Source organism: Pezoporus occidentalis, unplaced genomic scaffold (assembly GCF_034315485.1).
Source record: "Pezoporus occidentalis ecotype Australia unplaced genomic scaffold, CSIRO_AGI_Poc_V1 ctg67, whole genome shotgun sequence".
Lineage (NCBI taxonomy): Eukaryota > Metazoa > Chordata > Aves > Psittaciformes > Psittacidae > Pezoporus > Pezoporus occidentalis.
This window is the reverse complement of record NW_026916019.1, coordinates 601,757-627,642: the sequence shown is the minus strand read 5'-3', so window position 1 is coordinate 627,642 and position 25,886 is coordinate 601,757. Positions and strand designations below refer to the sequence as shown.

General features: G+C 38.4%; 1 protein-coding gene across 2 annotated transcripts; it reads right to left on the bottom strand.

The window, feature by feature from the left end:
- Positions 1–1,128: 1,128 nt before the first annotated feature.
- MYCT1 (MYC target 1) lies at positions 1,129–24,624 on the bottom strand. 2 transcript variants are annotated; one of them, XM_062640746.1, is made up of 2 exons: positions 24,457–24,624; positions 1,129–5,466 (listed from the first exon to the last, which is right to left on the bottom strand). In XM_062640746.1, the coding sequence occupies exons 1-2, from the start codon at positions 24,506–24,508 to the stop codon at positions 4,934–4,936; spliced, it is 585 nt and encodes a 194-aa protein (XP_062496730.1). In that variant the 5' UTR covers positions 24,509–24,624; the 3' UTR covers positions 1,129–4,933. The 2 variants fall into 2 exon arrangements, with proteins under 2 accessions (XP_062496730.1, XP_062496731.1); XM_062640747.1 differs by having other exon boundaries at positions 1,129–5,461; positions 24,457–24,513.
- Positions 24,625–25,886: the final 1,262 nt, after the last annotated feature.

Below are 25,886 nucleotides of genomic sequence, written 5' to 3'. Positions count from 1 at the left end.
AAGATCACCAGGATATACAGCACAGGAACAGAGCATAGGCAGAGAATGCGGCTCCTTCTTGCCTCTCCAGTGTGCTTCAACTCAAGCCCTAGACTGGTCAGTCTAGAGGCTGAAGACTCATCCCATTTCAGTGCACAGCTACTCACTGGCAACTTTTCCATACATATCCCAAGAATGCAAATTACTGACAGCTGTGATTTGTGCTCCTTTCAAGCTGGAATAAGAAAGCAGCATCACCTTTCCCATGTAGTCATCGATGTATTGTCATGAAAAATGTGAGGATCAATATGGATGTAAATCCACCCTGAACTAGATAGAAATAATTTTGCATTCTGATGCCTTTTCATACTGTCCCTAGTCATAGGCACATCAGACAGTTATGTCCTAAATCAGCAAATCCAATTTCCTGTTATCTCAGTCCCATTGCTGTGCGTAATCCCTTTCATGATTAAGCTACTCTTGTTTAAAAGAACTGTTTGCTCTAAAATAGTGCAACTGCTCCTTCACAGCCCTCAGCACACAATCACTTGATTCTGCTGCTAAATAGATGAAAACATGTCTCTGATGCAGAATATCACCAGGAAAGCAGACAGGAAACATATTTACTGAAATAGCTCTGTGATCCAGTCCACGCCGATCAGACACTGCCATCCTTATGCAGTAACGTCGTCAGAAATATGATCGGAGCCAAAAGCTTCCATACAAGTTAAAAGCAGAAACAAGATGTGCAAACCAGACTTCTCTCTCAAGCTGCTTCCTCAGGCTGCAAAGTGTTTGAGGGCAAAAGCACAGAATAAAGCACAGCCCCCACCTAGCACAGTGGGGCTGGAGATCCTCAGTGGAGTCACTGGCACTGCTGCTACAATGTGGGGAAGAAAATCAAGTTGGAAAAGTCTCTGTTGCCCTGTGTGCCTCAAAAAGAGCTGCTGCCAGTACTAGTTCACCTGTTCACTGATGCAGTAGTTTTCACAAAATTCTAGCCCAGCTGGATGAAAAATACTGAGTCAATTTTAGTCACTCTTAATATTCCACTGAAAAAGGGATTAGGGTCTTGTCATCCTTTTCAGCATTCAAAAAGGTAAATAAATAATTCCTCACAAAGTCACACATAAAACTCCAAACACTGAACCCCTTTGAAAACTCACTTTTATTAAGAGACCCAAATGAAGATATATGTAATTTACCCAAGGTTTAAAACACTTCGTCGGGCTGGTTTCAAGACTTCTTTTCTCTGTTACTGTGAAGTTATGTCAGTGCTGTTTTCCTTAATCTGCTCTGGACTTGGCAGAGGCAAATTTCCAATTAGTGTTTTCTTTTCTTTTCTTTCCTTTCCTTTCTTTTCCATTTATTTTTTTTTTTTTTTCCCTGAAGCTGTACTGCATCATAGACATCACCTAATTTCATCAAGCGCCTATAGGTCAGGGATCTGGCATGTGTCATTTCACCTCCGAGAGGATATTTCCAGTAAATGTAGTTTTCAGTTTATACTTAAGAATGGATGTTGAGATGACTCAAAAAACTTCAAGGTAAATTACAAGTGAACTTTCAAAATTTTATTTGGCAAAGATGCTGCATGTTCAGCGTGTTACAGTATCATAGTCAGTAGCTGGCTGAAGAGGTGATCAGCAGTTCTTTAGTAGGGAAAAGTCAAGGAATACAGCATGAGCTACTTATGTAAATGGGCTGGAACATAACTATTCTCATACAGAGACCTGTCAAGTTTTGTCTTCTACATGAAACCAGAACTGAAGCAATTGTTTTTGTGTACATGCACAATAACAGAATAGTATTTCTTTTTATGATCAGAAGTAGCTCTGCTCACTTCAGGACAATGTGTCAGGATATCTGCAGGCTGGTGAAAGCTTTCCCTATCAGTCCCTGTGTGAATTCTGGCAGCACCTTTTTAATCACTGCTTGTTACTCTGAAAATGTATTATGTATTACATGCAAAATTATTGTGAAACTTCATTCATTTCTTGTAAATAGTTAGAAATCTTGAAACTTGTAGCAATAATTTTATTTTAAATTCAGCTCTTCTTTCCAGTGTTTTAAACTGAAACAAAACGCTAGAAAAGACCATTACAATGAGCAAGTATAATCTTTTGCATATCAAACACCCAATGATTCCCAAATCCCACAGTTTGGTTTGAGGGTTGATCCTGTGCAATGTGCTTTGGTCTTAATGTAATAAAGTGTATATAAGTCCATTTAAGCATGAACCTTATAGTGATTGCCATTCGCTTTAAACAAGCCTTTGCTCAAACACTTTACAGATTGAAGTCTAAGTACTTGGAAACCAGTGGATTTAAAAATCTGTAAGCACTGTTATTTGTGAGAGATACTGTCACTTGTAATCTTTGGAAATTGTTCTCATACAGCAAATTCCAACTTCGACTTCATATAATGTCTTCAGCTTCAGGGTGTCTTCCCACATAAACAGAGGCAGGACCAAGTCCTCATTCTTACTTCCAGCTACATTAACTTGAATAATTAAAGATTATATCCTTCCCTTTAAAGAATCTCCTATGAAATCAACACAGGCCTTAAGGAAGGGCATGAGCGTGAGATGCTAACATTTAACTTTATTTCACATTCTGAAGCTTCCACAGTGCTTGCAAAACATTAATTTCAGACATAGTTTAAACTAGTAGTTATGTATCTGACAGCCATGCTGGCTATGCACTAAACAATCTGTGGTTTTAATCTCCCTAATCCCAGGAACATAAAAAATATGCTTTGATATCCAGTACAGATTTCAAGAGGAAAAACATACAGTACATTTAAGCTTGCCTTTCTACATTAGATACTAAACATAGTGTAATACAAATAATAACATGCTGTGGAATGTTCTACTGTAAAATGATTTCACTTCCAAAGAACAAGAAGTTTTGGCCAGCTGGGCACACACTGTAGGCCAAAGAATTCTGTCTTTTGCAGGTGTGTTAAAATAGGTGGCATAACCTACTGTAGAGCTAGAACACCGTGAACACACTTGTGCATGCAGTAATATTCACCAGACTCAGTAAGACTCTAAAGGAAAAGAAGTATTATTAATGAATGAAATAACACAATTTTTTTACTCCAGAGGACTGTTGTTTTTTTACAGGAGCCAAATGCAGATTTGCAGTCTTATCAGTAAGTCCTCAGTGTACTAAAACTCATAGTGTCTGCAGTGAAATGTTCTGTAAACTGTAAATGGTTGTTTTTCTAGTAATGACATATATCTCCCCAGAAGGGAAAATGTTGCACACTAAAAGTAAAACAATGAAAGCCAGCCAGTAAATACATGCAAAATAATTTGCCTTTACATTAAGGAATACTTGTGGTTTGCAGTAAGCAACACTTGTAAGCTCAGTGTTTGCAGCAATATTTGCAAGTGGGGTGATAATAGGCTGGAAGATTCAGAGAACAATACCGGTGCTTTCTAAGGGATCCTGAGCTCAGCAAAGGGATGCATGGCTGCCAGTCTCCAAAAGCCTGGAAAGTAAGATGCTAAGCATTTTGCGTGTTCTCAAAAGCTGCTGAATCCTTGTCCGCCCCAAAAGACAGATAAGGACTTGTACAGAAGCACAGGAGCAGCCCCCTAAGAATTAGGAGTTCTGCAACTATAGTTGCCCAGCCCTTTTAGCTACAACAGGCTTATTTGTAAGCGAGGAGTAGGATTGCTTCTCTACCTGTAGAAATTCTTTACTTGAACATGAAATATATAATAGGAAAGTGACACAGTGAGAACAGTGAGACTTAAATCAGGCCTGATTTGTCTGTGCCATTTTCAAATCCTGGACTTTTTTAACATCAGTGCAATTAGTCTCTACTAAACCAGGGGTTAGCTTGACATGATACAAGTATAAGAATAGAGAATATATGTTAACCTCAATTAAACATTCCATCTTTATCTTCATATTCCAGCTAATTGTACAATACCAGCATTCAGCTGTAGATGTCTAAAATCTTGCTTCAGTGAAAGACAAGATTTCAAAGAATTATTTGCCAAGAATAATTAAACCGTGCAATTTGAGAAAAACAGTTTGAAATAAGGAAATGAGTAATCCCATGGCAAAACGGGAAACTTAATTAAAAAAATAGTTGTCATTCATGCTCCTTATCTGGATAACCAGAACTAGAAAAATGAAACACAAGGAGTTCTGCTCCCATACAAGCCTTACCAGCTATTAAAATGTGTCTACCTGTTCTGCTGGCTGAAGACACAAAACTCTTTATAAATGTTGCCATTAATTTTGTAAGTTATTAAAAACTTCTCTTTGCATGAAGCTTCATGTACTGCAACATTTTCCCCACACTGTGGGGAATTTTATACAAGCTACCCTAATACAGAGTCTCTTAAGATCCTCTACAATCAGCAGAACAGGATGCCTACAGCCACAGCCAGGATTGTGACATTGCAAGTTCTGTGTCTACAGTTCCTCAGACAGAAGCTCTTCCATGGATATAGGAAGAAGGTGGGTAATGGGAGGTGTCCTCTGAAAATTTAACACCCTTGGAAAAATACATAGAACCAGATTTTTTTTTTTGCTTGCTTGATTTAAAGAAACAGAATAATGAAATTTGCAGAAACATGTATATCAGTAATCCCTAAGGTGACTTGTTTCTTCAGGAAATGATCTTTCTTGTGGCACCATTTTCTTTCATCTAAAATAAAGAAACACTGGTTACAGTTAAAGGTACAACACTATAAATACGGAAGCATATGGCAGAGCAGTAAATTAGAGCCAGCAGTGCAAAGATAAGTGATCCCTTGGACAGTGGGATATTGTGCACTAAGAAATCACCGCTACCCGCCTCTGGGCAATATATGTTCCCTCCGCAATGGCAGCTGGAGACTCCTCAGAGATCTTCTTCATGCACAGAAAATTGTTGAGATGATTGAGATTCCTCATAAAATGCACATGCATGTTTGCCTCAGGGACCCAGCTCAGGAGTCTGGGAAAGCTTTTATGATGGTTTCATAGGCAGGAGGGGGGGTTTGTGTGGAGTGGCAGATGCGGAGGCTGTTGTTAGACCAGTGGAATTCAGGTCGGCTCAAGCTATTGGTAGTGCTTCCTACAAGGGTTGTGGTGGCATTTGTGGGAGTGAGGGTGATCAGCTGACTGTTTGTTTCCACAGGGAGAGGAGGACACTGCAGGAAAGGGTGGAAGGTAGACGCACGGAAGCTTGACTTCCTGGGGAAAGAGTTGGCCTGCTCCAAGGACGCTTGCCGCTGGAAGGTGAGGCTGGCCAGGCTGAGGTTGCTCCGACGTTCACAGCTGCTGTTGCGGTAAAATCCAGTCCTGCCAGTAGTATTGCCATGGGAGGAGGGTCTGGACCGACGGCTGAAGGTCGAGGAGTTCCCCTGGGAAATGTGGGCACTAGCTCTGCGACGGGACAAGCAAGTAAACAATGCCCAGACAATACCTCCAATCACCAGTCCGATCACCATGGACACTGTGAAGGCTATTGTTATCTGTTCTGAAATACAACAATAATACACAGCAAAGTTATTTCATTAACTCTGAGGGATTTTCCTGCCAGAAAATGAGTTGAAGATGGCAGCCTCATTAAAAGATGAATAAACCCTAAGGTCTTTGTACGTAATACACAAACTTTACAACACAAAACCAGCAGTTCAGGTTGCTTTCACTTTATGGTGTGTTTTATTTTAATTTGCATAATTCAACAAGATCCAGAAAGCAGCTTGCGTTTAATACCAGTTTCTGTACCAATGCAAGGGAAAAATCAGTCTCTTCCAGAATCAGCCACCCACCAGCAACAAGGTGTGCTATAAAACTGCCAAGCATTTGCTTCTGTGGGCAATATGAGGTCCGGATTTATGCAAACTTGTCATTATGTTTATAGATGTTGATGTTCTATGTCTATGTGTTCGTAAACTCATCTATTACAACAGTGATGTAGCTTCTACTGCGTTTCTAAAGGAGTAAGCCTTATATTTATTAAAGAACAAGAACATGTTCCATCCTTTTACTGCTGAGTAACAGCTACTTTAAATCCTCATACTAATTAATGTAAATTAGTATATCCTAAATGGTCAGAGATAAACATTAGCAATGGTAAATCACCTGAATATTTCCCATCCCCAATGCCCAGTTTAAAGATACATTAGTCTGCCATTAAGAAAAGTAAATTTCTAGCTCTTTTATAAATGCTTTCAAGAATCAAGAGATCTGAAAACAAAGAAAAACATGGCTAGGATTGGTTTCTCAAATGAGATTATTTCCTTGTATATTTCTAAGAATAGGACTGTTACTTCAGAAAACTTCACCTACTTTTGCAACTGAGCACCAGCTTTTTTGCTGTTCTAAAAAGTTTGGAGGTACACCTTTAATCCTGGATAAGGTCTGAAATGAACAAAAAACCTTTATAGATCCCCTCAAAATTCAAAAAGGAATTGAATCTTTAACAATAAGGAAGGCCACACTGACTACTGGTGGAGCAAAGAGGGAATAAGGGAAAAAGAGCAACACAACAGCTCAAAACATGTTTATTCTATCTGTCCTTTATGCTATAATGTCCTGTCATGCTTGTGAAGCATTTGTGCTGAAAAGGAAATTGTATTCATTAGACAGAGAAAGGTGAGTAACTTTCACACTGTACAGAAGCTCAGGGTAGCTAGCGCTGTGCCTGTCTGATCCTCATAACAGAAGGTAGAAACTCCAGGACTGGGATCAAAATGTTAGAGCCCAAAAAGGCCAAGATGAGAGTAGGCTCAACATTTTCTTGCAGGGTAACAGCTGTTAAAGAGTTTCCCCTGAATTTATGGTGCTGCACAAACAGTCCTTTTTCAGAAATAATGACACTGAATCCAAGCTGTGAGAATTAGCCACAGCAGGTGCTGAATAGGCAAAGGGAGCAAGTGGCTGTTGGACAGCCATGGAGAAGAGCACACAGCAGAGGCAGAGGAGAGGTGCCAGGCATAGCTAGTGGGACCAGCTTGCAGGCAGAGGCACCCTAGTATGTGTCAACAGATGCCTTTGCTCAAGTCAGGCCTCAGTGCCTACCAAGCCTTAAACTTAAGGCAGGTCACTGCAGGAGGGGGAAAGCAAACATTTACTTTCTTTTCAGCAGGGGAGATGTAAATAATTACTGGTATAATTATATTTTAAGAATTAGTTATTATTTCCTTCCTTACCTACCTTCTTACTTTTCTCCCTTCAGTAAAAAATTGTTAGCTGTGTGATTCGTATTTGCAGTTGGGGAAAATTAGCTCCTTGAGCACCAGAAAGTTTAGCATAAAATTTTCACAGGGTTCTGGGTGGGGACTCCAAGCACCATTAAATTGGAACACAGCCTTTGCTGTTGCTCATCAGACCCTGACAAAGGGGCAGTACTTCTCCCAAAGTGCCTTTGCGGGTGTGGTTCCATGCAAGTCTAACTTTATCGTGAATTACTGACATCACTATGAATCTCCTATCCAGGTTTATTCACCTTATATTTCTTTTAGGATAACCTTGAAGTTCCATGAGGCCCTCTAATTAAGCCATGATATTTGGAAGGCTATACAATCCTACTGTTGCTTGCTTGTAACCTCTGCTTTCAGATAGTCTTATAACCATTATCCTTTTCAAATGGGAGAATAAAGACTGGAGAGGATAATGCATAGGATAACATTGCAGAGCACTCCTCCCTCTTGGGAGCACTTTGTTGCCCTTTTGTTCGGAGGTGGATCAGACTTGACCCTAAAATATAATTTTTCTTCAAGCCCTCATTTTTACATCTAAGAAACTCTCAACTAGGCAGGCTAAAGTCAAAGGGTGATTGCCTTTTCTGCTTTTTGCAAGAACCCACAGGCAGCATCCTGCACTGCAACTCCTGGTTGCAGATCAGAGCTTTGTCATCATTCTGCCCTTTATCAACATCTTCAGAGACACAGCAGGCCTTAGTGGGTCCCTTTTGGTCAGGAATAGCCTATTATGCCATTTTAATAGATTTAACACATTCTGTTACTGCAATTTCCTATTCATACTCCTGGAGGAGGGGAGGGAGAGCCAGGACTTTGTGACCTTCAGTTGAGTAAATCCCAGGGGTATCCTAAAGACAGCAGTTCCCAAGTACTAAGGCTGCAGTCTTGAGTACCCCCTACCGCTGTCCAACCATGGGTATGGGTAAGCGGAGCAAGAACTAGTCCTTTCTTAGGCTGATTTCTTTTGCATCTCAGCTGGAATGCTAGTTAGGTTATTATATTTGAGACTGCACAGGGATACGCCAGGTACAGGGCTCTGTGCTGCCATCTGATATATCAGCTCCTATTTGGGCTCTCAGTTCCAGTGGGCAGGAGGTAAAGAGGATCTCTGTGGGGCTCAGCAGCCTGGAGAATGAGCAGAAGCACAGCAAGCCGCATCAGCATACCTGGCTCTGGGGTTGCCATGCACCATGGTGAGGATTTGTCCCTATATCCTTCTAGCCATAATTTTCACCAGCTTCATAATCAAATCAGCATTTCACACTGTTAAAAGGAGATGAGGGAATTGACAAAAGTATCGAGTGCAGCTCCTCAGTCCTTCCCACGTGCTGTTACCCTGTGCTAGAGGTACAGCACAAACAATTATCCCTTTGGATAATGTCTTTTCTTTCCTTCCTTTCCTTCCTTCCTTCCTTCTTTCCTTCCTTTCCTTCCTTCCTTCCTTCCTTCCTTCCTTCCTTCCTTCCTTCCTTCCTTCCTTCCTTCCTTCCTTCCTTCCTTCCTTCCTTCCTTCCTTCCTTCCTTCCTTCCTTCCTTCCTTCCTTCCTTCCTTCCTTCCTTCCTTCCTTCCTTCCTTCCTTTCCTCCCTCCCCCCTTCCTTCCTCCCTCCCTTCCTCCCTCCTTTCCTTCCTCCCTTCCTTTTCTTTTCTTTTCTTTTCTTTTCTTTTCTTTTCTTTTCTTTTCTTTTCTTTTCTTTTCTTTTCTTTTCTTTTCTTTTCTTTTCTTTTCTTTTCTTTTCTTTTCTTTTCTTTTCTTTTCTTTTCTTTTCTTTTCTTTTCTTTTCTTTTCTTTTCTCTTTTCTTTTCTTTTCTTTTCTTTTCTTTCTTTTCTCTTTTCTCTTTTCTTTTCTTTCTTTTTTTCTCTTTTCTTTTCCTTTCTTTTCTTTTTTTCTTTCTTCTTTGATTCTTTTATTTTTTTACCTCTATATATGAATGGAAAAATAGAGGGTCAAATTATTCCGTGGGGAAACTCACCTGGCTTTATACTGACTATTGCAGTTGCCATATAGTACCCCAAATGCTCTCATTCCCATTTGGACCTACATTTATTCTTTTTGGTTCTAGAAATATCACCAGACCCATTTGTTTCAGACACTTTATTCTTTCTATTCCCAGACTGTCTGTGGCTTCAGTGGGGATTGTGGATCACACTAATAGGCCAAACTTGCTTTTATGTTCGCTCCCTGCAGAGGATGAATGTCACTGAAATGTAATTCAGTTCTAAAAACTAGTGTTGAAGAATTGTAAATCTACGCCCATTGATTTCCTCTTTAGAATGCCCAGTGATCATAGCCCTGAGGTACATTGGAGAAAATATTACCAAACAGAGAAAAAGATCAAAGGCAGAGTGGGACTTGCTGCACCTGGGATTTTGAGGGGAACAGCTGACTTTCAGGGGGTTGTTTTTCTCTTCCATAATCTGGCAGGGCAGAACTAGCCTTTCAGGAGAGTCAGAGCAACATCAACATAAAGTGTCTCCCACGGGGCCCCTGTAATATCTTATGGTTTCCTGAGAACTGCTTATGTCATTCTGTCCTCTCCTTTTAAGGAAAAAAGAAATTGGGATAAAGTAGGGATGCTTCCAATAACAATAACTCCCTAGGTGCTGGTTGCCTAAATGTGTTTTGATATGTATGCTTCTCAGGCTGCTCCCACTGCTTATTTTATTTGATTATGCCATAACCAAAAGGTCAATTTTCTCCTCTCTCACTTCTAACACCAACTGAGGTGAAGGACAAAGGATTTTTTCAATCAAAGGATTTTTTCTGTCTCAGGACAGACTTTGAGACACAAATCCAAAAATAAAAGGATAAGGAAACAAAGCTGTTGAATATCTTAGCTACGTTACCTTTCTTATCTATGGTATCTCCAATGTGTCCATGAAAAAAAGGTTGAAGGCTCAGAACCAACAGTAACACCTCTGACTTCAGGATGCTACCCCCAGAACACCAAGCTAGCATGTGTCTGTTAGGACAGCGTCTATCCAGATCGGGCAATTCATTTTGAAGTCCCTCTGTTCTCTCCTCTCTGATTTCTGCATGCAGCATTAAGCAAATGAAGTACTAAAGGTTTGTACAGGGGATTATTGCCCCCGCCATGAAAAGCTTTCTGTTGGTTGTTGCAGCTTTCTGTAAAACTTTCATAACTTTCCGTAAACTGTATATATCAAGGGCTAGTATATATCCTACCAAGTCGATAGCCCCTAGCAAGTCCTTAACACTCTATAGAATCCTCACAGGAGAAATTTGGACATGTTATTAGTAAAGATGATAGACTGGCTGATAAGGTATTTTTCCTAGCATTTGGCTCTGAAATAATTTCTTCACATCCAGCCTGAACATCAGCAGCAAGGCCAAACAAATATCATACAAACCGTAAATCTTCTGAGAAGTGAACTACATTCTCTCTCTCCTTATATTAGGATACACCTCACTAAAATCTAGCAACACAGTACCCACATAGACTTGTCAGTCCCTGGATCAACAAAAATCTTCCTATAACAGATTTGCTTTCTGTGATGGAGAATCCTGCCTCTACTGTGGAGCTTAGCAGGATCCTTGGAGACGTACTCAGGTCAATCCCTTACTTTTGTGAGGGTTTTCATTTTCCTTTCATGTGTATGGACCACATCAGATAGCAAGGCATTCCTTTGAATTTGAAATATGTTTGTATTGAGGATCCATTTTCCCAAGGAATCTCCCTCTTGCCCTCAGCTGTGGCTGCAACAGGCTGGAACAGCATTTTGCTCCCAAAAGTCAGAAAATCCTGATTTGCATTGTTCCTATAACCTTATGATAAATTCCCCAAGGTATAAAATTAAAATGGACACAAGATCTGCCTTGCTCCATACTTACAAAATATGCATTTGTAAACTTTTCAGCTGGCCATGTGTATGAAGGGATGGCAGTACCTTTCAAAATCACGTCAGTAGCAGCTTCAATGACAGCATCACAGAACAAGAACCAGGGTGGGGTGGGGGAAGATAGGACAATGTACTGAATGCAAAGGGAAGAGAAATGGAGAAGCGTCTTTTAGTCAAGCTGTGCACACATGACTTGAATTTGAACTGAATCTTTGCCAATAATAGCTGATAAAGCTAATAAAGAAACAGCATTCCAAGCATCTGGTCTGCTCATGCTATTGCTAAGCACAAGTAGGCAAAGAACACTCACAGTGTGAGATGATACCTACACATTTTATTTGATTTCTAGTGGGTGACTTTCAAATATGACAATTTTCTTTATGTTTTGGAGCTGTTAATTTTTTTTTATTGCTTTACTAAAAGAGAAATAATGAAGTAGTTTTATCTTAAAGTTATTAGAAGAGGTAAGGTAGCTTGTTCAGCATTCAAACTCAGCTAGCTAGAGATGTTTTATTCATATTACGTTAGACCAGGATTCTGCAATTTTACTTCAGCAACTCAGAGTAATTCTACCATTTTAATTTTCTTTCACCTGTCCAAAACTAGCATGAAGCACTGCATACCTGACATGCAAAATTTATTCCATGCAAGCTTGCATGCAGAATGCAAATTCACTGTTTTCAGCAGTATTAGCAATAAGATGTATCAGAACATACCACCATGTTGTATAGTGCAAAAGAGCTATTTTCATAATTTCAATCAAAATTTTATAAGTAGAATTTTATTTCCATTTTCATGCTTTCCTTCTCACATTTTTTTGAGCTCTCTTTTCTTTATGTGATTTTACATGCCAGTGACTCAAAATTTGTCTGTGTAAGCATTCCTGCCCTTACATGCACACATGCTTGCACACATGCCATCAGCTTGCCATAACCTGAAACTGAAAAACCTTGACAACTGATCTCAGACATGGAAAAATCCATCTGAGCCTCTGTGTCACCCTATATTTTTTCCTGAAATGAAAGCTCAGTATTAAAAGCAGGTATAAAGACCATACAAACACATATGCGAATTCATAACTGAACATTGCACAGCTTAGTGTAGAGCACCAGCTAGCGTATTAAAGCATGAATTGCATTTTACAAATAAATCTAGTAAGCTGACTAATAAGAATTATTCAGACACTATATTACTAGAGTTTCAATATCTCAGCTTTTCAAGTGAGGCTCAGGGAAGTCACAGTAGATGTTCAGAACACAGCCTCATTTATGCAAAATGAAACAGAAGTAGCCTGGGTCTGTCAGTTTGAACAAACTCATAGCATCTTTCTGCAGCTATAGCAAATATGTATCTCTAAGCTGAACAGGCTGCAACTACTCCTCACATGTTCTGGGCAGTAAGTTTGGAAAGGAAAAAATACTCTAGGCCCAAAGCGCTACCACTTTTCTCTACTACAGAATGTTTGAAGTGATTTGAACTATTTTATGCTGGTTCTACCAACTCCAAGAGAACTTAGTTTAAAGCCAGAGCTGATATCAGTAGCCAACTTCTGCGTTGCTGTTGCCATGCTGTGCCCACAAATGCAATTCCTTTGTATCTGACAATTGTTGACTTACTATCTTCCCGATCTTTGTCACTAATTGTATAAGCTAAACAACCTCTCATTAATCATTTGTAAGCAGTCCATGATTCAGTTGGGTGGGTGAATCTGTTGCTGTGCAATATCAACCAGCTGTGATCTTAGTCACAGAAGTTTAAGAAAGTTTAAGAAAGGTCATACACAATTCTTGTGAGAAGTGCGAGTGACATGGGACAGTACAAGGTGGTTCAGGTATCTGTGAAGTCCAGGAAACAAGCAGATGAGGACGGTGGCATCCACAGAATCTGTGGGGGAAAAAAGCTGCAAGAAAATCAGACTGCAGGACATGAGAACTAACAAAATCAGTAAGATAGTTAGGCTGTCAGAAATGTCAGTGCTCTGCATTCAGATGCAGCTTACTAGAGCTATGTTTTATTTGGCTTGCGCTAGTGCAAGGTTCTTTTCTGCAGCAACAGAGAGTAATTCTTGCACTTTATCTGATATCTAAACAGTTGGGTTTATGTCCACAGCAGATAAAATAAAAGGTATAGCAAAGGCAATGTAAAAACGTGTTTCTATCTGTGAGGGCAGGTAAGAACTAGAATAGATAGTTCAGATAGGTGGTGCATCTACTTCCATTAAAGATTTTAAAAATCAGTATCAATCAGGAGTTGCTGTAATGTAGTTAATCCTGTCTTGAAAAAAGAAGGTAGAACAGATGACCCCTCAAAGACCATACTGACGGTATTTTGTGCAGTTTCTAAGACTATCTTCGATCATGTAAGCAAATAGGCTCCAGAAGCGTCCGAAAAACTGCTAAGTAAATGACAAGGAGAAAAAAACATGCAGTCTGTGCCCTTGGATTAATTCTCGGTTTGAAATGCAGAAGCAACGGCTGTTTATTAAGAGGATCAGTCGCAAACGAGCAACCTCCCCAGGAACAAGATTGCCCTCTGCTGGAAATTTATGCTGGAAAGCTAAACAACGCTTAAACCACCTTAATTCTAATAAAATAGGGTGTCAGAAAAAGCCAACAAGAAACATTCTGACAAAAGATTAAAGAGAAAATTAATAAAAACTCAAAACTCAGAAAAACTGTGAATTACACTGACGTAAACACTTAGGACCAGCATTTTGCAGAGGCTTAAAAAGTAAGGTAGACTGAGGCGCAGCGTATGTGTCCAGAAGCTTAATGAAATAAAGCTAGCACAGTTTTGTGTCTTTTTGCAAATATTTGTGTTGATGGAGAAGCATGAGGCTAAGTATGTTCTTAAATTCGTATTTCTGACTATCTACAGTGATGCCCAAAATGATCTCCCTGCACCAGAGTGCATTTGCTTTGTTTACTAATACACTAATTTATTGTGATAAAAACCCAGAAGAGTGCAATATGCCATCTTAGTATTGCACAAACCATCTCAGAGATGATGATGTTCCCTCGATATTACTGGCAGTTGATTTTTACTGGAACGATAAAGATAATTGTAATAATCAGGAGGGAACATCTAAGATAGAGATGTCAGCATGTTTAATGTAATGCCTTTGGCATAACTATATAAAACAAAGCAAAGATTCCTTTATGCAGACAGAGATAGAAACTTTGGTACTGCGTAGTTTCATTATGGCTCCTAATGCATTACAAAGACTGTAACATAATTTTAATCTTTTCCACATGTACAACAAGCAATCTTCTGGTGAGGCATTCTTAACTAACCTCACAAAACCAAAGCATAGCCCTGAGCTGTACTGTCTCTGTATGCACCTCATCCAAACAGTAAATCACAATTTGCTACACTGCAATGTGGCATTACAGTTATTACTTAATTGATATAACTATTTTACAGAGACTGAGTATAAAATAATTTGCTATATGAAGAGAACATGGGTGACTGGCATGAAATCTTTATTAGGATTTCCTAAAATTCTTAAAATTAAGGAGGAAATACCAAAGTATATGTGCTACATTTAAGAAAACAGAAGACATCCAGGGTTAGAACAAAGCACAGGGTTTCCAGGTTACTGGCAGTACTGTACTCTTCAACTAACTATCTACAGTTCAGAAATTTTAGGTTATTTTTCTTTTCACTTCCTGTTTGACCATCAATCAGTTTCAGAGATCACTTTTGAATCAAACTTTTCTAGGAATATTAATTTCAGTGTGGGCTAGAAGACCTAATTAAGTAGTATTTACAAGAATCTGTGCAACCATAAGCCGATAAATTCTGGTATAATTTCTAAGTGAGATGATTACAGACCTGGAGTATTAGTCAGCTCTTGATGACCCTTGTCATCTTGATGACAGATGATGCAGGCTGGAGACTCAGTGTGAAGTGAGACATTGGTGCTTGTCCTAAGTGAGACAGTGGTGTCTGGAGGCTGAGTTTGCACCAAGCTGGTCCAGGTCTTACTTGCTTAGAGACTCCTGCATTCTGAAATCAACTGAGCCAACAGTTGTCTCCTTCTTCATTTATCCTCTCTCTGGGTAATTTATGCAACTTCCACAGAAGCCATGTGCCTGCTTGGTTGGCTCATTATTCCACTACCCTGCTTGCATCAATATAACACTTTTTTTTTAAAGCAAAACGTTTAAAATTAACATATGCCAGTTAAATGGTCAAATATGCTATAAGTGTGTGTTACGATCCTGGATTGTGAACTCAAATGTCTGAAACAGGGAATTCATTTTCTTCTGCAAATAAGGTGCCATGGAAGCAAGCCAGAGGCCTCTGCTAAGAAGCAGAAACTGCCTAGTAGTTTGCTTCAGGAAGCATGTATCAGAGCCCAAACAAGGTTTTGCATTGCATTGAACTGATTTTTTTTTTTTCCTCCCCCAGTTATTTTGCTGAAAATTTCATAGCCATTATTTCATAATAATCCTGTATGTATTTGTGTTGCTGATGGAGTTTTGGTTGAGATTATTTTACAGATAAATCTTAAGTTACAATTGCCCCATTTTCAATACATGAAAACCAAACTCTCTTTTCCATATCCTCAAGTAGAAGGGGAATAATTTATGTTAGGTGAATAATTTAGGATTGCTTAGTGCAATTTTAACTACTACACAATAGGTTTCAAAATCTAAGTACCTTTTATTAAGTTTGTATAGGAAATGAAGCTTCTACCTTGAAAACAGGAAGAAATGAAGTTGTCTGTACTGTTATTGATAGTCTCTTTTTATTTTGTTTTCAGATTTTCTTTTTATTTTTTTCCCAGGAAAAAGGATGGGGTTATGACATGAAGATAACCTTACAAAGACAAAAGGGTCAGTCGTTAGTCCTCGCTGTACTTTGTGATCTTTTGTGACAGTGGACATCTCACTTCATCTCCGTGCTCCAGGCTAATCTGTGTAAGGGAGATGAGAGCACTCACAGACACTCATCTGGTTCACTAAGATTTTTGACTCATGGTTAAGTGAATTACAATAGTAAAATCAGAAGCTGTGTATAAATACTGAGCGTTTTTCTTCAACAGCTCATGTGACAATAAGCAGCACCACATATTCAATACAGAAGGTGTAATTGCCAAAACATGTATATCTTGTGTGTTTAGTGAATATTTAAATAATAATCTGAAGAAACTTTGCCTCTTCCTTCAACTACCTCAGATCTGTGTCCTTCCTGGTAACGACAGTTAAGTATTTGATAAATCAATGGCTGTATGGAGGGGTTGGGAAAGCAAGAAAGAAGAAGTAATTAGGATGCTACAAAACATCGCCTGAGGATGACACACTCACTTTAAAAGAATAATTTATACACAAGAAAGAAATCGTGCTCTGAATAGACAGTGCAAGAATAAGACTGGTCTCTTCATGACATAGTTTGCTGCTTTCATCCAACTACAGTAAATTTTCTTTGGGCTTGCCAGAATAAAGGCAAGGAAAAAAATCAGTCCCTCATTAATATTTACTTTTATCTCTCTGACAGGGCTGCAAATAAGATCTTGGAATGGATTTATATATTACCTTCCTAAGTGTAAGGTCTGACTATTGATATAATCCCCTTTGCTTCAGTAATGGAAGGGATAACTTCCACTTGCTTTTCAAATCTTTTGCTTAACTGATAGCAAAATATTCATAATTGTACTAAATTTGGAATAATTTGCCATTCTGCCTCTTAAGAAGACAGTATATGATTTCTTTGATAAATTTTTATGTAGGGTTTATACAAAACAAGAGGAGTCTAGTAGCTGATACAAAATGGTACCTCCAAAAGCTAGCTGGAAAATAAAACACAGCCTAAAGCTAAGACACAGTTCTGCCTCCTAGATAAATCAGTGTGGGCAGAGTATGCTTAGATTTGCTGTATGACCTTGACTTCTGTCCCTGATGGAGCACAGAGGAAATGCTGGTTTCCTACAAGTTTGGCATCAGCATAAGTGGCTTTAGAGGTGCAGTGCAGCATCTCTTGCCTGGTTGCTTCAGGCTCACTGTAGCAATACTGGAAGATGATGAAACATACAGACACAGCCACTCCAGCCCAGTACTGCCACATGCATAAGAAAGCCAACTGAAAAGCTGCATACAAATCAGCCCTTTTCAAACACAGCTGAGAGGGAACAGAGACGTGGTATATCCTGAAGCTGAAAGGGGGAAGCTGAGCAATGTCTCCCTTTTTAGTTACATCACAAGTTATAGATTTATTTCTTGCTTGTTATAAGAGTATTTCTGGAGGACTTCAGAGGAGATGCCAAGGAGCCTGAGTATTACAGAAGAAGGAGATTCACTGCTGTCATTTGCCACTGAAGGGCTGATCTTCAAACACTGTTACTGCTATTGCTAATGCCTCACGATCACATGCTGTCTTTTATCTTTCTTCAGTTAAACCCACACCCTTGTAGCCATTTCTCTCAGAATTAACTCTATTTAAATGAAAGCTGTGTCCTATTTGAGTCACTGACCTAGGCTGCTCTGCTGCTGTCTTGTGACGCATTCCAAGCCAGCTCACACTGTGGTCAGGGGAGCTGGAAACAGGAAGATCTGGTGACCTTGACCCGGTAGATAGGACAATAACCCTCTTCATTGTAGATATCTTAACAGGTTCAGTCAGAGGAAAGATGGTATGTGTGGGTCTCCACTGCCCCAGCAGCCCTCTAGCTACCATGATAATTATAAAAATTATGTCTAATACTTAAATCAGATTCTGACCACTTGAGCACTTGAGAAGTGATTTAGTAATGTGACATTTTCTACCTCTCTATCACAGGATTTTCATGTGGATCAGTATCTCATCTGAAGTGGAACAAAAGAGATTGCCATTAGTCAGGGGAAATCTCTGTTGCTGCAGAAGCTGTGCAGCAAAAGTTACTTGGATGCTGCTGGGCCTGGGAGGATGCATAACCATACAGCCCCTCTCCAAGAGGCGAAGAAAAAAGTCTCAGTTCCTATTTAGGTGAAGCTGAGTTTCACTGGTGTTGCCATTATTTGGTTTTGTCTGTGTACTATGTTCTCAGGGTCTGTCTGAGGTCCCAGAGTGTGGCATTTGTAACAGACAAACCAAACTGGTCCTTGTCCTAAAATCTCTGCCCAGCTGTACAAGATTTTTATCATCCTGATTTTTGTAAATTCGCTATCCAGATAAATCACTGTTAATCTTCCTCATTATGAAAGAAGTTACTCATTCAATCGAAATCTTTGGTTAAGTAATCTGGAAGTATGGCTTCACTGCTAAATCGGTGGCATCATGTAACATTTCACTGAGGAGCAGTGTACTTCGAGGAACACTAGATTAAGGCTAGAAACAAGTTATTAAACATTTTGATGATGTACCATTACTGTAAAGATCTCATTGTCTTTGATAGTGTTTTTTAAGTGTATTATATTTTATATCTGTGCTGTATATCTGTTTCTCAGATAAATGCACTTGAAAAAGCCCAGTGTGTTTGCAGAAAACATTTGCAAAACCAGAACCATCTTTCTGTTTGATTCTGTGTTACATTTTACCTCACTGTCTTTCTCTTGACAATATTCTTATGAAGCCACACAGGGAAGTTTCTCTATTTTTTAAAATAGGGACCTGCAATGTGGAGGAACCATCTGTCTTGTCTTCCAGAAACTATTTTATTAGGTTTTGTATTAGACTACTTTACATTGGGTTGTCCAAATTCACATGCCACTTACTTATACTAGGACCAATTGTTGAGGGCATTTGGATTATATGTTCTTCAAAACAAGCTCTTCAGCAACTATCAGTAGATATGCTTGGCTGTGAAATGGGAATGAAAGACAGCTGCTTTTTGTTATTAGAAGTATGGAAAGGTAGCTTTGGAGATGTACAACTTTTGCTTTTTTTAGAGGCTTCAGCTGGAATAAGTAAAGGAGAAAATATTAATCAGAAGATGGAAGGTTAGGAAAGTAACAGAGAACTAGCAGGACTCTAGGAAACCTCTAATAGCAAACCTGGAAGAATGAACCATTTATTGGGTTGGAAAAGATAGGTGGGGAGCTGGAAGGAGGGTTTGTTCACATGCAATTTGCTCTCATTTTAACTCTATCAAGATGGGGACAGAAGTCTGCTCAATTACTTGAGTCCTTCAATATCACATACCAGGAGACAAAACCCTGAGCTGCAGGTCCTGATTGATGGATCAGTATCCCTGATAACCCAGACTTCAGACTCTGAAATTCAAGTGTTAAGCAACCACACTTGTTAAGGTAGTGCATGATAAAGCATCCTGGGAAGTCTGAGCAGGAAAGTTATTGCTGCAAATGTAGTCAGTGTATCCCAGATGGGGAGATGCAGATTCAGTATGAAGATGGCGTTTTATACATACACATATATATGTAAATAATAATTATGTTTATATATATTATGAATTCAGATATATGGATCATCTCTTCTTCCAATAACTTTGCTAAGCCCATTCTGTTCCTTTCCCTTTCTCTCACTACATATTGATGAATTTGCCTTGCTTTAATTCTGATTCTTATTGGGTAATTTTATCTATTGTTTATATGACATTTTAACTAAATGCAAAAGGCAATGAGGATAAAAAAAATCAAAATGGACAGACAAATATCACTGGAATGCAATTTTAATTTATTGTCCCCAATAGTACTATGAATGGAGAACTGCTCCCTTAGTCATCAAAAATATTGTGTGGTGTTTTGGGTCATGGTAATACTCATACTGGCACACTAAAATGCTCCATGCTCTTTCAGTCTGTTTTCTGAACAGGGCAATATCCTGCTACTTGGATAATCACTGAAAGGAATTATTCCCTAAAACACTAGAGCAGGACTGCATTATGAGGTTGGAGGAAAACATTTTGCCCCTCTTCTCCCACTGGGACTGCTTCCAAGAACAGCAGCCTGTAAAGTCTGACGTTGTCTGAATCCAGCAGACTGATTTCAAAAGAAAGAAGCTTACTTAGTCCAAATTTTCGCAGGCATCATTGATCTAACCCAAAGTCTCTGCAGAAAGAGAATGTATCTCTTGTGAAGAGATTTATTTCTTGTGCTATGAGCTCCTTATGATGTGTGATACGCTGCAAATCATTGCGCTTTTAAAATCACTGGGGTTTACCAAACCACAGAGAAATGACAAAAAAGAGAGCAACTGCAAGAAAAAAAAAAAACAGTTGATCAACTTAGAGTATCTTCAATCACCTTTTTGGCTGATTGTCACAAATTAAAATACCAGGAAGTATATGCATTCTAGGGTGAAATTCTGAAAAGTAAGAAGTGGGGATGCAACAGAAGAAGGAAAATAGCAATTCAGGAAGCACATCCTTGAGGCTGATACTGCACTTGAATCCAGAGCTTCAGGTTTTCCTCCCGCTTTGTCAGATTTCAACCCTGTAGGTTTTCTTTACTAAGAAAAAAAACTCCAGTGTTGTAAGGCACGTATATTGGCTCTATGTCACACATTCAGTTCCTCCTATCTGCCAGCAAAGGAACTGCATCTTCAGCTAAACAGAGTCTCTATTAGTAGTGCCCCAATCTACCTTGATAAAGGCCCTCTGGGGTACTTTGATTTACACCGGTCTTTTCCAGCCATCAAAACAGGAAGAGTAGTAGCCTTGTAGAAGCTATCACTGTCACATTTGCTATCAAGAGTTCCACAAGTGGCTCCAAATTGTGGCTTTTGTGTGTTCACATTTCCAGCAGGACAGCTGAGTCTTTATTTGCTGCTGCTAGAGCTAGACTGCAAGGGTAGAAAGTGTGTGAAAGGGAGAAAAGGGAATGCGAAGAGACCACCCAGTTATGCTGGAATTGGCACTGATACAGTCATTAGAGTGGAAACCAACAGGCTTAACCTAGTCATCACACAGGCAGCCAAATTCATCTTTTTCTTACTTGCAAAGAACTAGACCAGATTTGCTGCTGTGGCTTCTATTCTCCCACGGCTACTACCAATGAAGGATCCCAGGAGAAAAAACAGGTCCCATGGCTGTCTACATTGGACTTTCCTGTATTTGATATCTGTGTTACTGTTTGTACTTGCCTTTCACAAGTAATATTTTAGTTCATAAAGAGAATGATGCAAAATCCTTAACCACCATTATTGCTACACCAGTAACGTGATACCACAACACTGTGTCAGATGTTAGAATATGACAGATATTCCAGCACAGTATATAGTCTGACTTCTTTCATGTAGACATATTTTAATGAGGAGAAAACCAGTGGCTTGAGGGACAGACAAGGCAAAATTTTACATTATATTTGAATGCATGAGTGCATTTATAGGTCATCAGGTCAAGTGATAATGTTTGAAGTATTAGTGCCAGGGAGTTTGCAATATATACAAACGCTAGAAGCCAGCTGATATGTGGCATGGTTTCCACACACTGGATAAATAACACCCTGGATTCTGATTCAAGAAAATAAAATTTGTCCTTAATGTTTTTAAGGTATTAAAGTATATTTTTGCATTTTTAGAGAGATACTTGAGTAAAGCTAGACTGAAGAATAGCTGATATGTTGATTAATATCTGCTTACACTTTTCCTCTCTGCTGCTGTCATAATGATCAATGTACTATTTAAATTAAATTTCCTGATCCTAAAGTATATTATTATCTGCACTGCAGAAATAGGATTGTCTCAAAGCCATGTATTATATTTAATTGTGTGCAACTGAAAATGCTTTTAGGAATTACAAGAAATGCACTCGTGGTTAAAATGGAAACATCTTTACTCTCACTGTTAACCTACAAATCAAAATGAACTCAATAAAGACTATATTAAAACAGTAAAAAATGCGATAAGTAGCTGATGGATGGGTACCAAACTGAATTTCTCACTCAGTTATTGCCAAACCTCCTTTTGAAACTACCAGTTAAAATAAAAAATAAAAAAAAATAAAAAAAATAAAATAAATAAAATAAAATAAAATAAAAGTTCTCTGTCTACAGTTCTATGTGATACCAACAGCACTGAAGCTCAGCAGATGCTGGCTTTAAGTGCTTCCCATCCTGTCTTTCCTGAAGTACCATACTGTGGATTCCCACTGTAAAAGAGGGTGACCAGAGGTTACATAGAAGCTGGCATAGAAGCTGGCACCTGAAAGATATGAGCTCCTACATGCTTGCAGGAGCTCAGACAACTTGTTTGAAACAGGCACTCATGTCTACACAGACTGCGCAGCACCTGTAGTAGGGAACAGCTCTTGCAAAGTGAGAATCAGAATTCAAATTTTATGCTTGTGACACATTGCACAGAGGGTATTTGCTTACAAGGCCAGGAGCTATAACATGAAACTCATGAATTTAAACCAGAAGAGGAGGTTAATATTTGGGTTTTATTTTTTCTTTCCAACAGAACTCACTTTGGGCCTGCAAAACTACTTGTTTGCTTCTTCTGTTTTACTCTGCTGCATAATTTAGCATTTAAAAAATACTGGAGAATGATGATGGTGAAGACAAAATGCCAAAAAAGAATTCCTGCAAGATCTGCACCTAAGCATGTTATCAACTCTCCAGGCTGTCACTTACTCTACGCTGACCTTGCAAAAAAAAAAAAATGTGCTTTTTTTTTTATACTATTATTTGCTAGGGGTTTTGCATGAATATATAGAGAGGACTTAAGACTACTTAGGCAGTTCACACAGCATGACTTAAATTGAGATATGTATATCTTGGTTTTATATACACAGCTTTATTCATACACACTTCCAGCAGCCTGGAGCATCTGTGGAAAGATTTGTATGTTCCTACACATAAACAAACAGTGGACAGTTTAGTTTGTTCATTGTTTTAAAATTCTTACTGTCACATTTAAGATGCTATTGTGTGAAGTTACGACTGGAAACTGGACAGCTTTAGAAAACAGGATGCCATATATTTTCCAGAGTAGGGAACCAACAGTTAGACAATAGATGGTTTATAAAATTGTAAGAGATTAAATATCATTATGAATAGCTGCTTTAACAATTTTTACATTTATTTTTTCTCAGTTAGTCCTTCTCAGCAAACGTCTGCGCACACGTTAAAGTTTATACTTAAGCCGAGTCCATAGGAGCTGCTGAGAAGTCACACAGGCATGGAAAAGGACCTGCACCTTGGCAATGTATTCACACTCACAGCATTACATAGTGGGTGGCTTACAAAAACAGTGAAACAACCTTTAAAGCATACCCTGAAAAACCTCCAGTAACAAGGAGATGTACATTTTACACAAGGACTCTTAAAGTACGTGCTGATGAAAGCACTTTCTTTTTTGTTCTGAAAGAGCCATTTTAGAGTTGCACTCTATAAATATTATAGTTATTATTCTGAGTCCAGCAGGCAACCTCCAGACAACAAGAGACTCTGAGACACTAATGACAATATTTTTTCCACAGCTGATCTTCAAATATTTCTAAAGATGTCCATTATCCTAGTCTTTAGACACAAAAATGAAGTGAGTTGCTCATGGTCTCTCAGTAGGAAAATATGTGTCACTGCAAGAAACATGGAAGGCATTTGACAGATTCTTATTTCTTATGCTAAGGAAATGAAGGAACTTCTTTCAATCTTCTTGTATAGTTATTTTCCAGTCTTTTCCCAGGTACTTTTATGCAACAAAAGTCCTGTTTTGTTAATGTATATTATTTTTTAGTTTTAGATCATGCACAGATTCTTGGAGGGGTCACTGCCCAATAGCAATAAAATAATAGACAAAACCAGATCATCTTATTCACTAATGCTAAATGGTAATATATATTAATGTTAACTATAGGAAGAAAAAAAAGAGCTTTTTTTGGGGGGGAAGGGCTCTCCACAGCTGTTGTACAGAACCTTGAATGAATTTCAGCATTTCATACTTCCACCTCACACTCTATATGTTTCAGTAAATGAACCATTCCCAGATTTGTGTGAAATAAAACAGTCTTAATGAATAATAACCAAAATATACATTGAGGAAAAAGTAAGGAAAATCTGATCATGAGGCACCACAACAAATTAAAAATAACTTTTGATTCTGGAGAACTAAGAGTTTATTCCAAAGATTGCAGCATGTTTAGTTTCTGCTATCAGAAGATGAAACAGATCGTGTCTGCCGTGTAGGTACATCCATTAAATGGTTGAGAATATCTACTTGATCTGAAACATACTGAAGTCAATAGTCACCTTTTCAACTGACTTCAGTAATTAACTTTGTCAAACAATCAATTCTGCTCTGGAAGTTCCTGCTGTCTTGATGAGCTTAAAAACATTATAAAACTTTGTCAAAGAAACATTTGGAAAACAATCTTTTGCCCTGCAAGAAATACAAAATCTATTCATTACTGGGTTCTTCCAACATGAGGCTTTAAAGTATGTAGATGAATTTTTTAAGGCAATCACCAGCTAATGCAAGCATCTACTTTAACAATATTCTAGAAAAAGAAACAAAATCCTTACCCCAAAACTTTGGTGGCCATGTGATTGGAGAGAAAGTACTGTTCCTATCCATAACATCCAAATATCAAACACAGAATTGTATGTCCACAGAGGAGCAATGGGTTTCTGAATGTTTGAGATTTAGCAGTTGAACCAATACTTCCGTGCTTGCCAGGGAACTGTGTTGTTTGCCTGAAAGGAAATGTATGTATCATGTTTCCTGCTTGTGGACTCGAATTAGCAAGTGCTTGCCTTATCTTGGAACACCACATGGTTCCCCAGACGGGGGAATAGTTTCCTTCTCGTCATTTCCTTAGCCAGAGCAAATTGATTCAGAACAATACTAAATCTCCTCCTTCTCTGAAACTTTTCAAGCCCCAAAATGTCCAGAGATAGAGAGATGAAAATTCCTTTGTCTTCCCTTTAATGATTTTCTATGTTGAAGAACTTCCTTAAACATTCAAAAGCACTTGTATCTGGTGGGAATTTTCAATAAGGAAGAAATGTGTCAAGAGGCTTTTAATAAACATAATTTCATTAGTATATTAATGTAGACATGAGGGGTTTTAAGTATTCGTTGTTGTCTCTCTGCTAGTTTGAGGAACTAGCTAGGCCTGACAGTGTAACTGTAGGCTTTAGTATTTTAATGAGTGTACTTCAAATTTCCTTTGCCAATTCTCTTCCTTTCCACACCCCATTCTAAAATATGAGTTCCCTGAACACAAAAAGACTTTGAGCTATTTGTTTAGACAGTTTTAATACAATGCAGTGTTAATTCCCTGTTGGAAATTTTAAGTACTGCTGCTAAATATAACAAATAGCAATAATAACACCCCTACAAAAGAAAATAACTAAGATATTTAATGACAGAGACCCAGAATTAATTGAGGATGCATGAGGATCAATAAAATAGAAGATATTGATTTATGTGATAAATGCTGTAAGACCTGATTTTAACTGTTTCCCTCTTAAATACATTGCAGATAATGGATGCCCATAAATATTCTGCTGTGAATATCTAGAATCAACTACATTTAGTTTTCACAATGAATATCAGGAATCTCCAAAATTTAGGAATGCTCCAATCCTCAGATTTTTATATGGTATAATTTTAATGTTGATTTTTTTTTTTTTCTTTGTTTTTGGTCTGTTATATTTGGGACTTTTTTTGCATGAAACATATTTTTAACAATACTGAGAAACTCTGATGGTTAATGGAAGATTGATGACTTTCAAAGCTGATTCTTTGAAAACGCTAAGTTAAGCACCTGAATGAAAAAGATACAATTTTCAAATGTCTGTGGATGACAACTTGATAAGAAATGCGATTATTCAATTTGGTCAGGACACAGATACCAAAGCAGATGATAAATATATACAAATTAAAGAATTGTATGACTACAGTTAGTTTTGTGTTCTGGAAATAGATGGACATACAACAAAACTGAATT

Coding starts and splice junctions, on each gene's coding strand:
- MYCT1 (XM_062640746.1), bottom strand. CDS start 24,508: ATGGATAGGAACAGTACTTTCTCTCCAATCACATGGCCACCAAAGTTT. Junction 5,467..24,456: donor ATGGCCACCAAAGTTTTGGG/GTAAGGATTTTG, acceptor GTTGTATTTCAG/AACAGATAACAATAGCCTTC.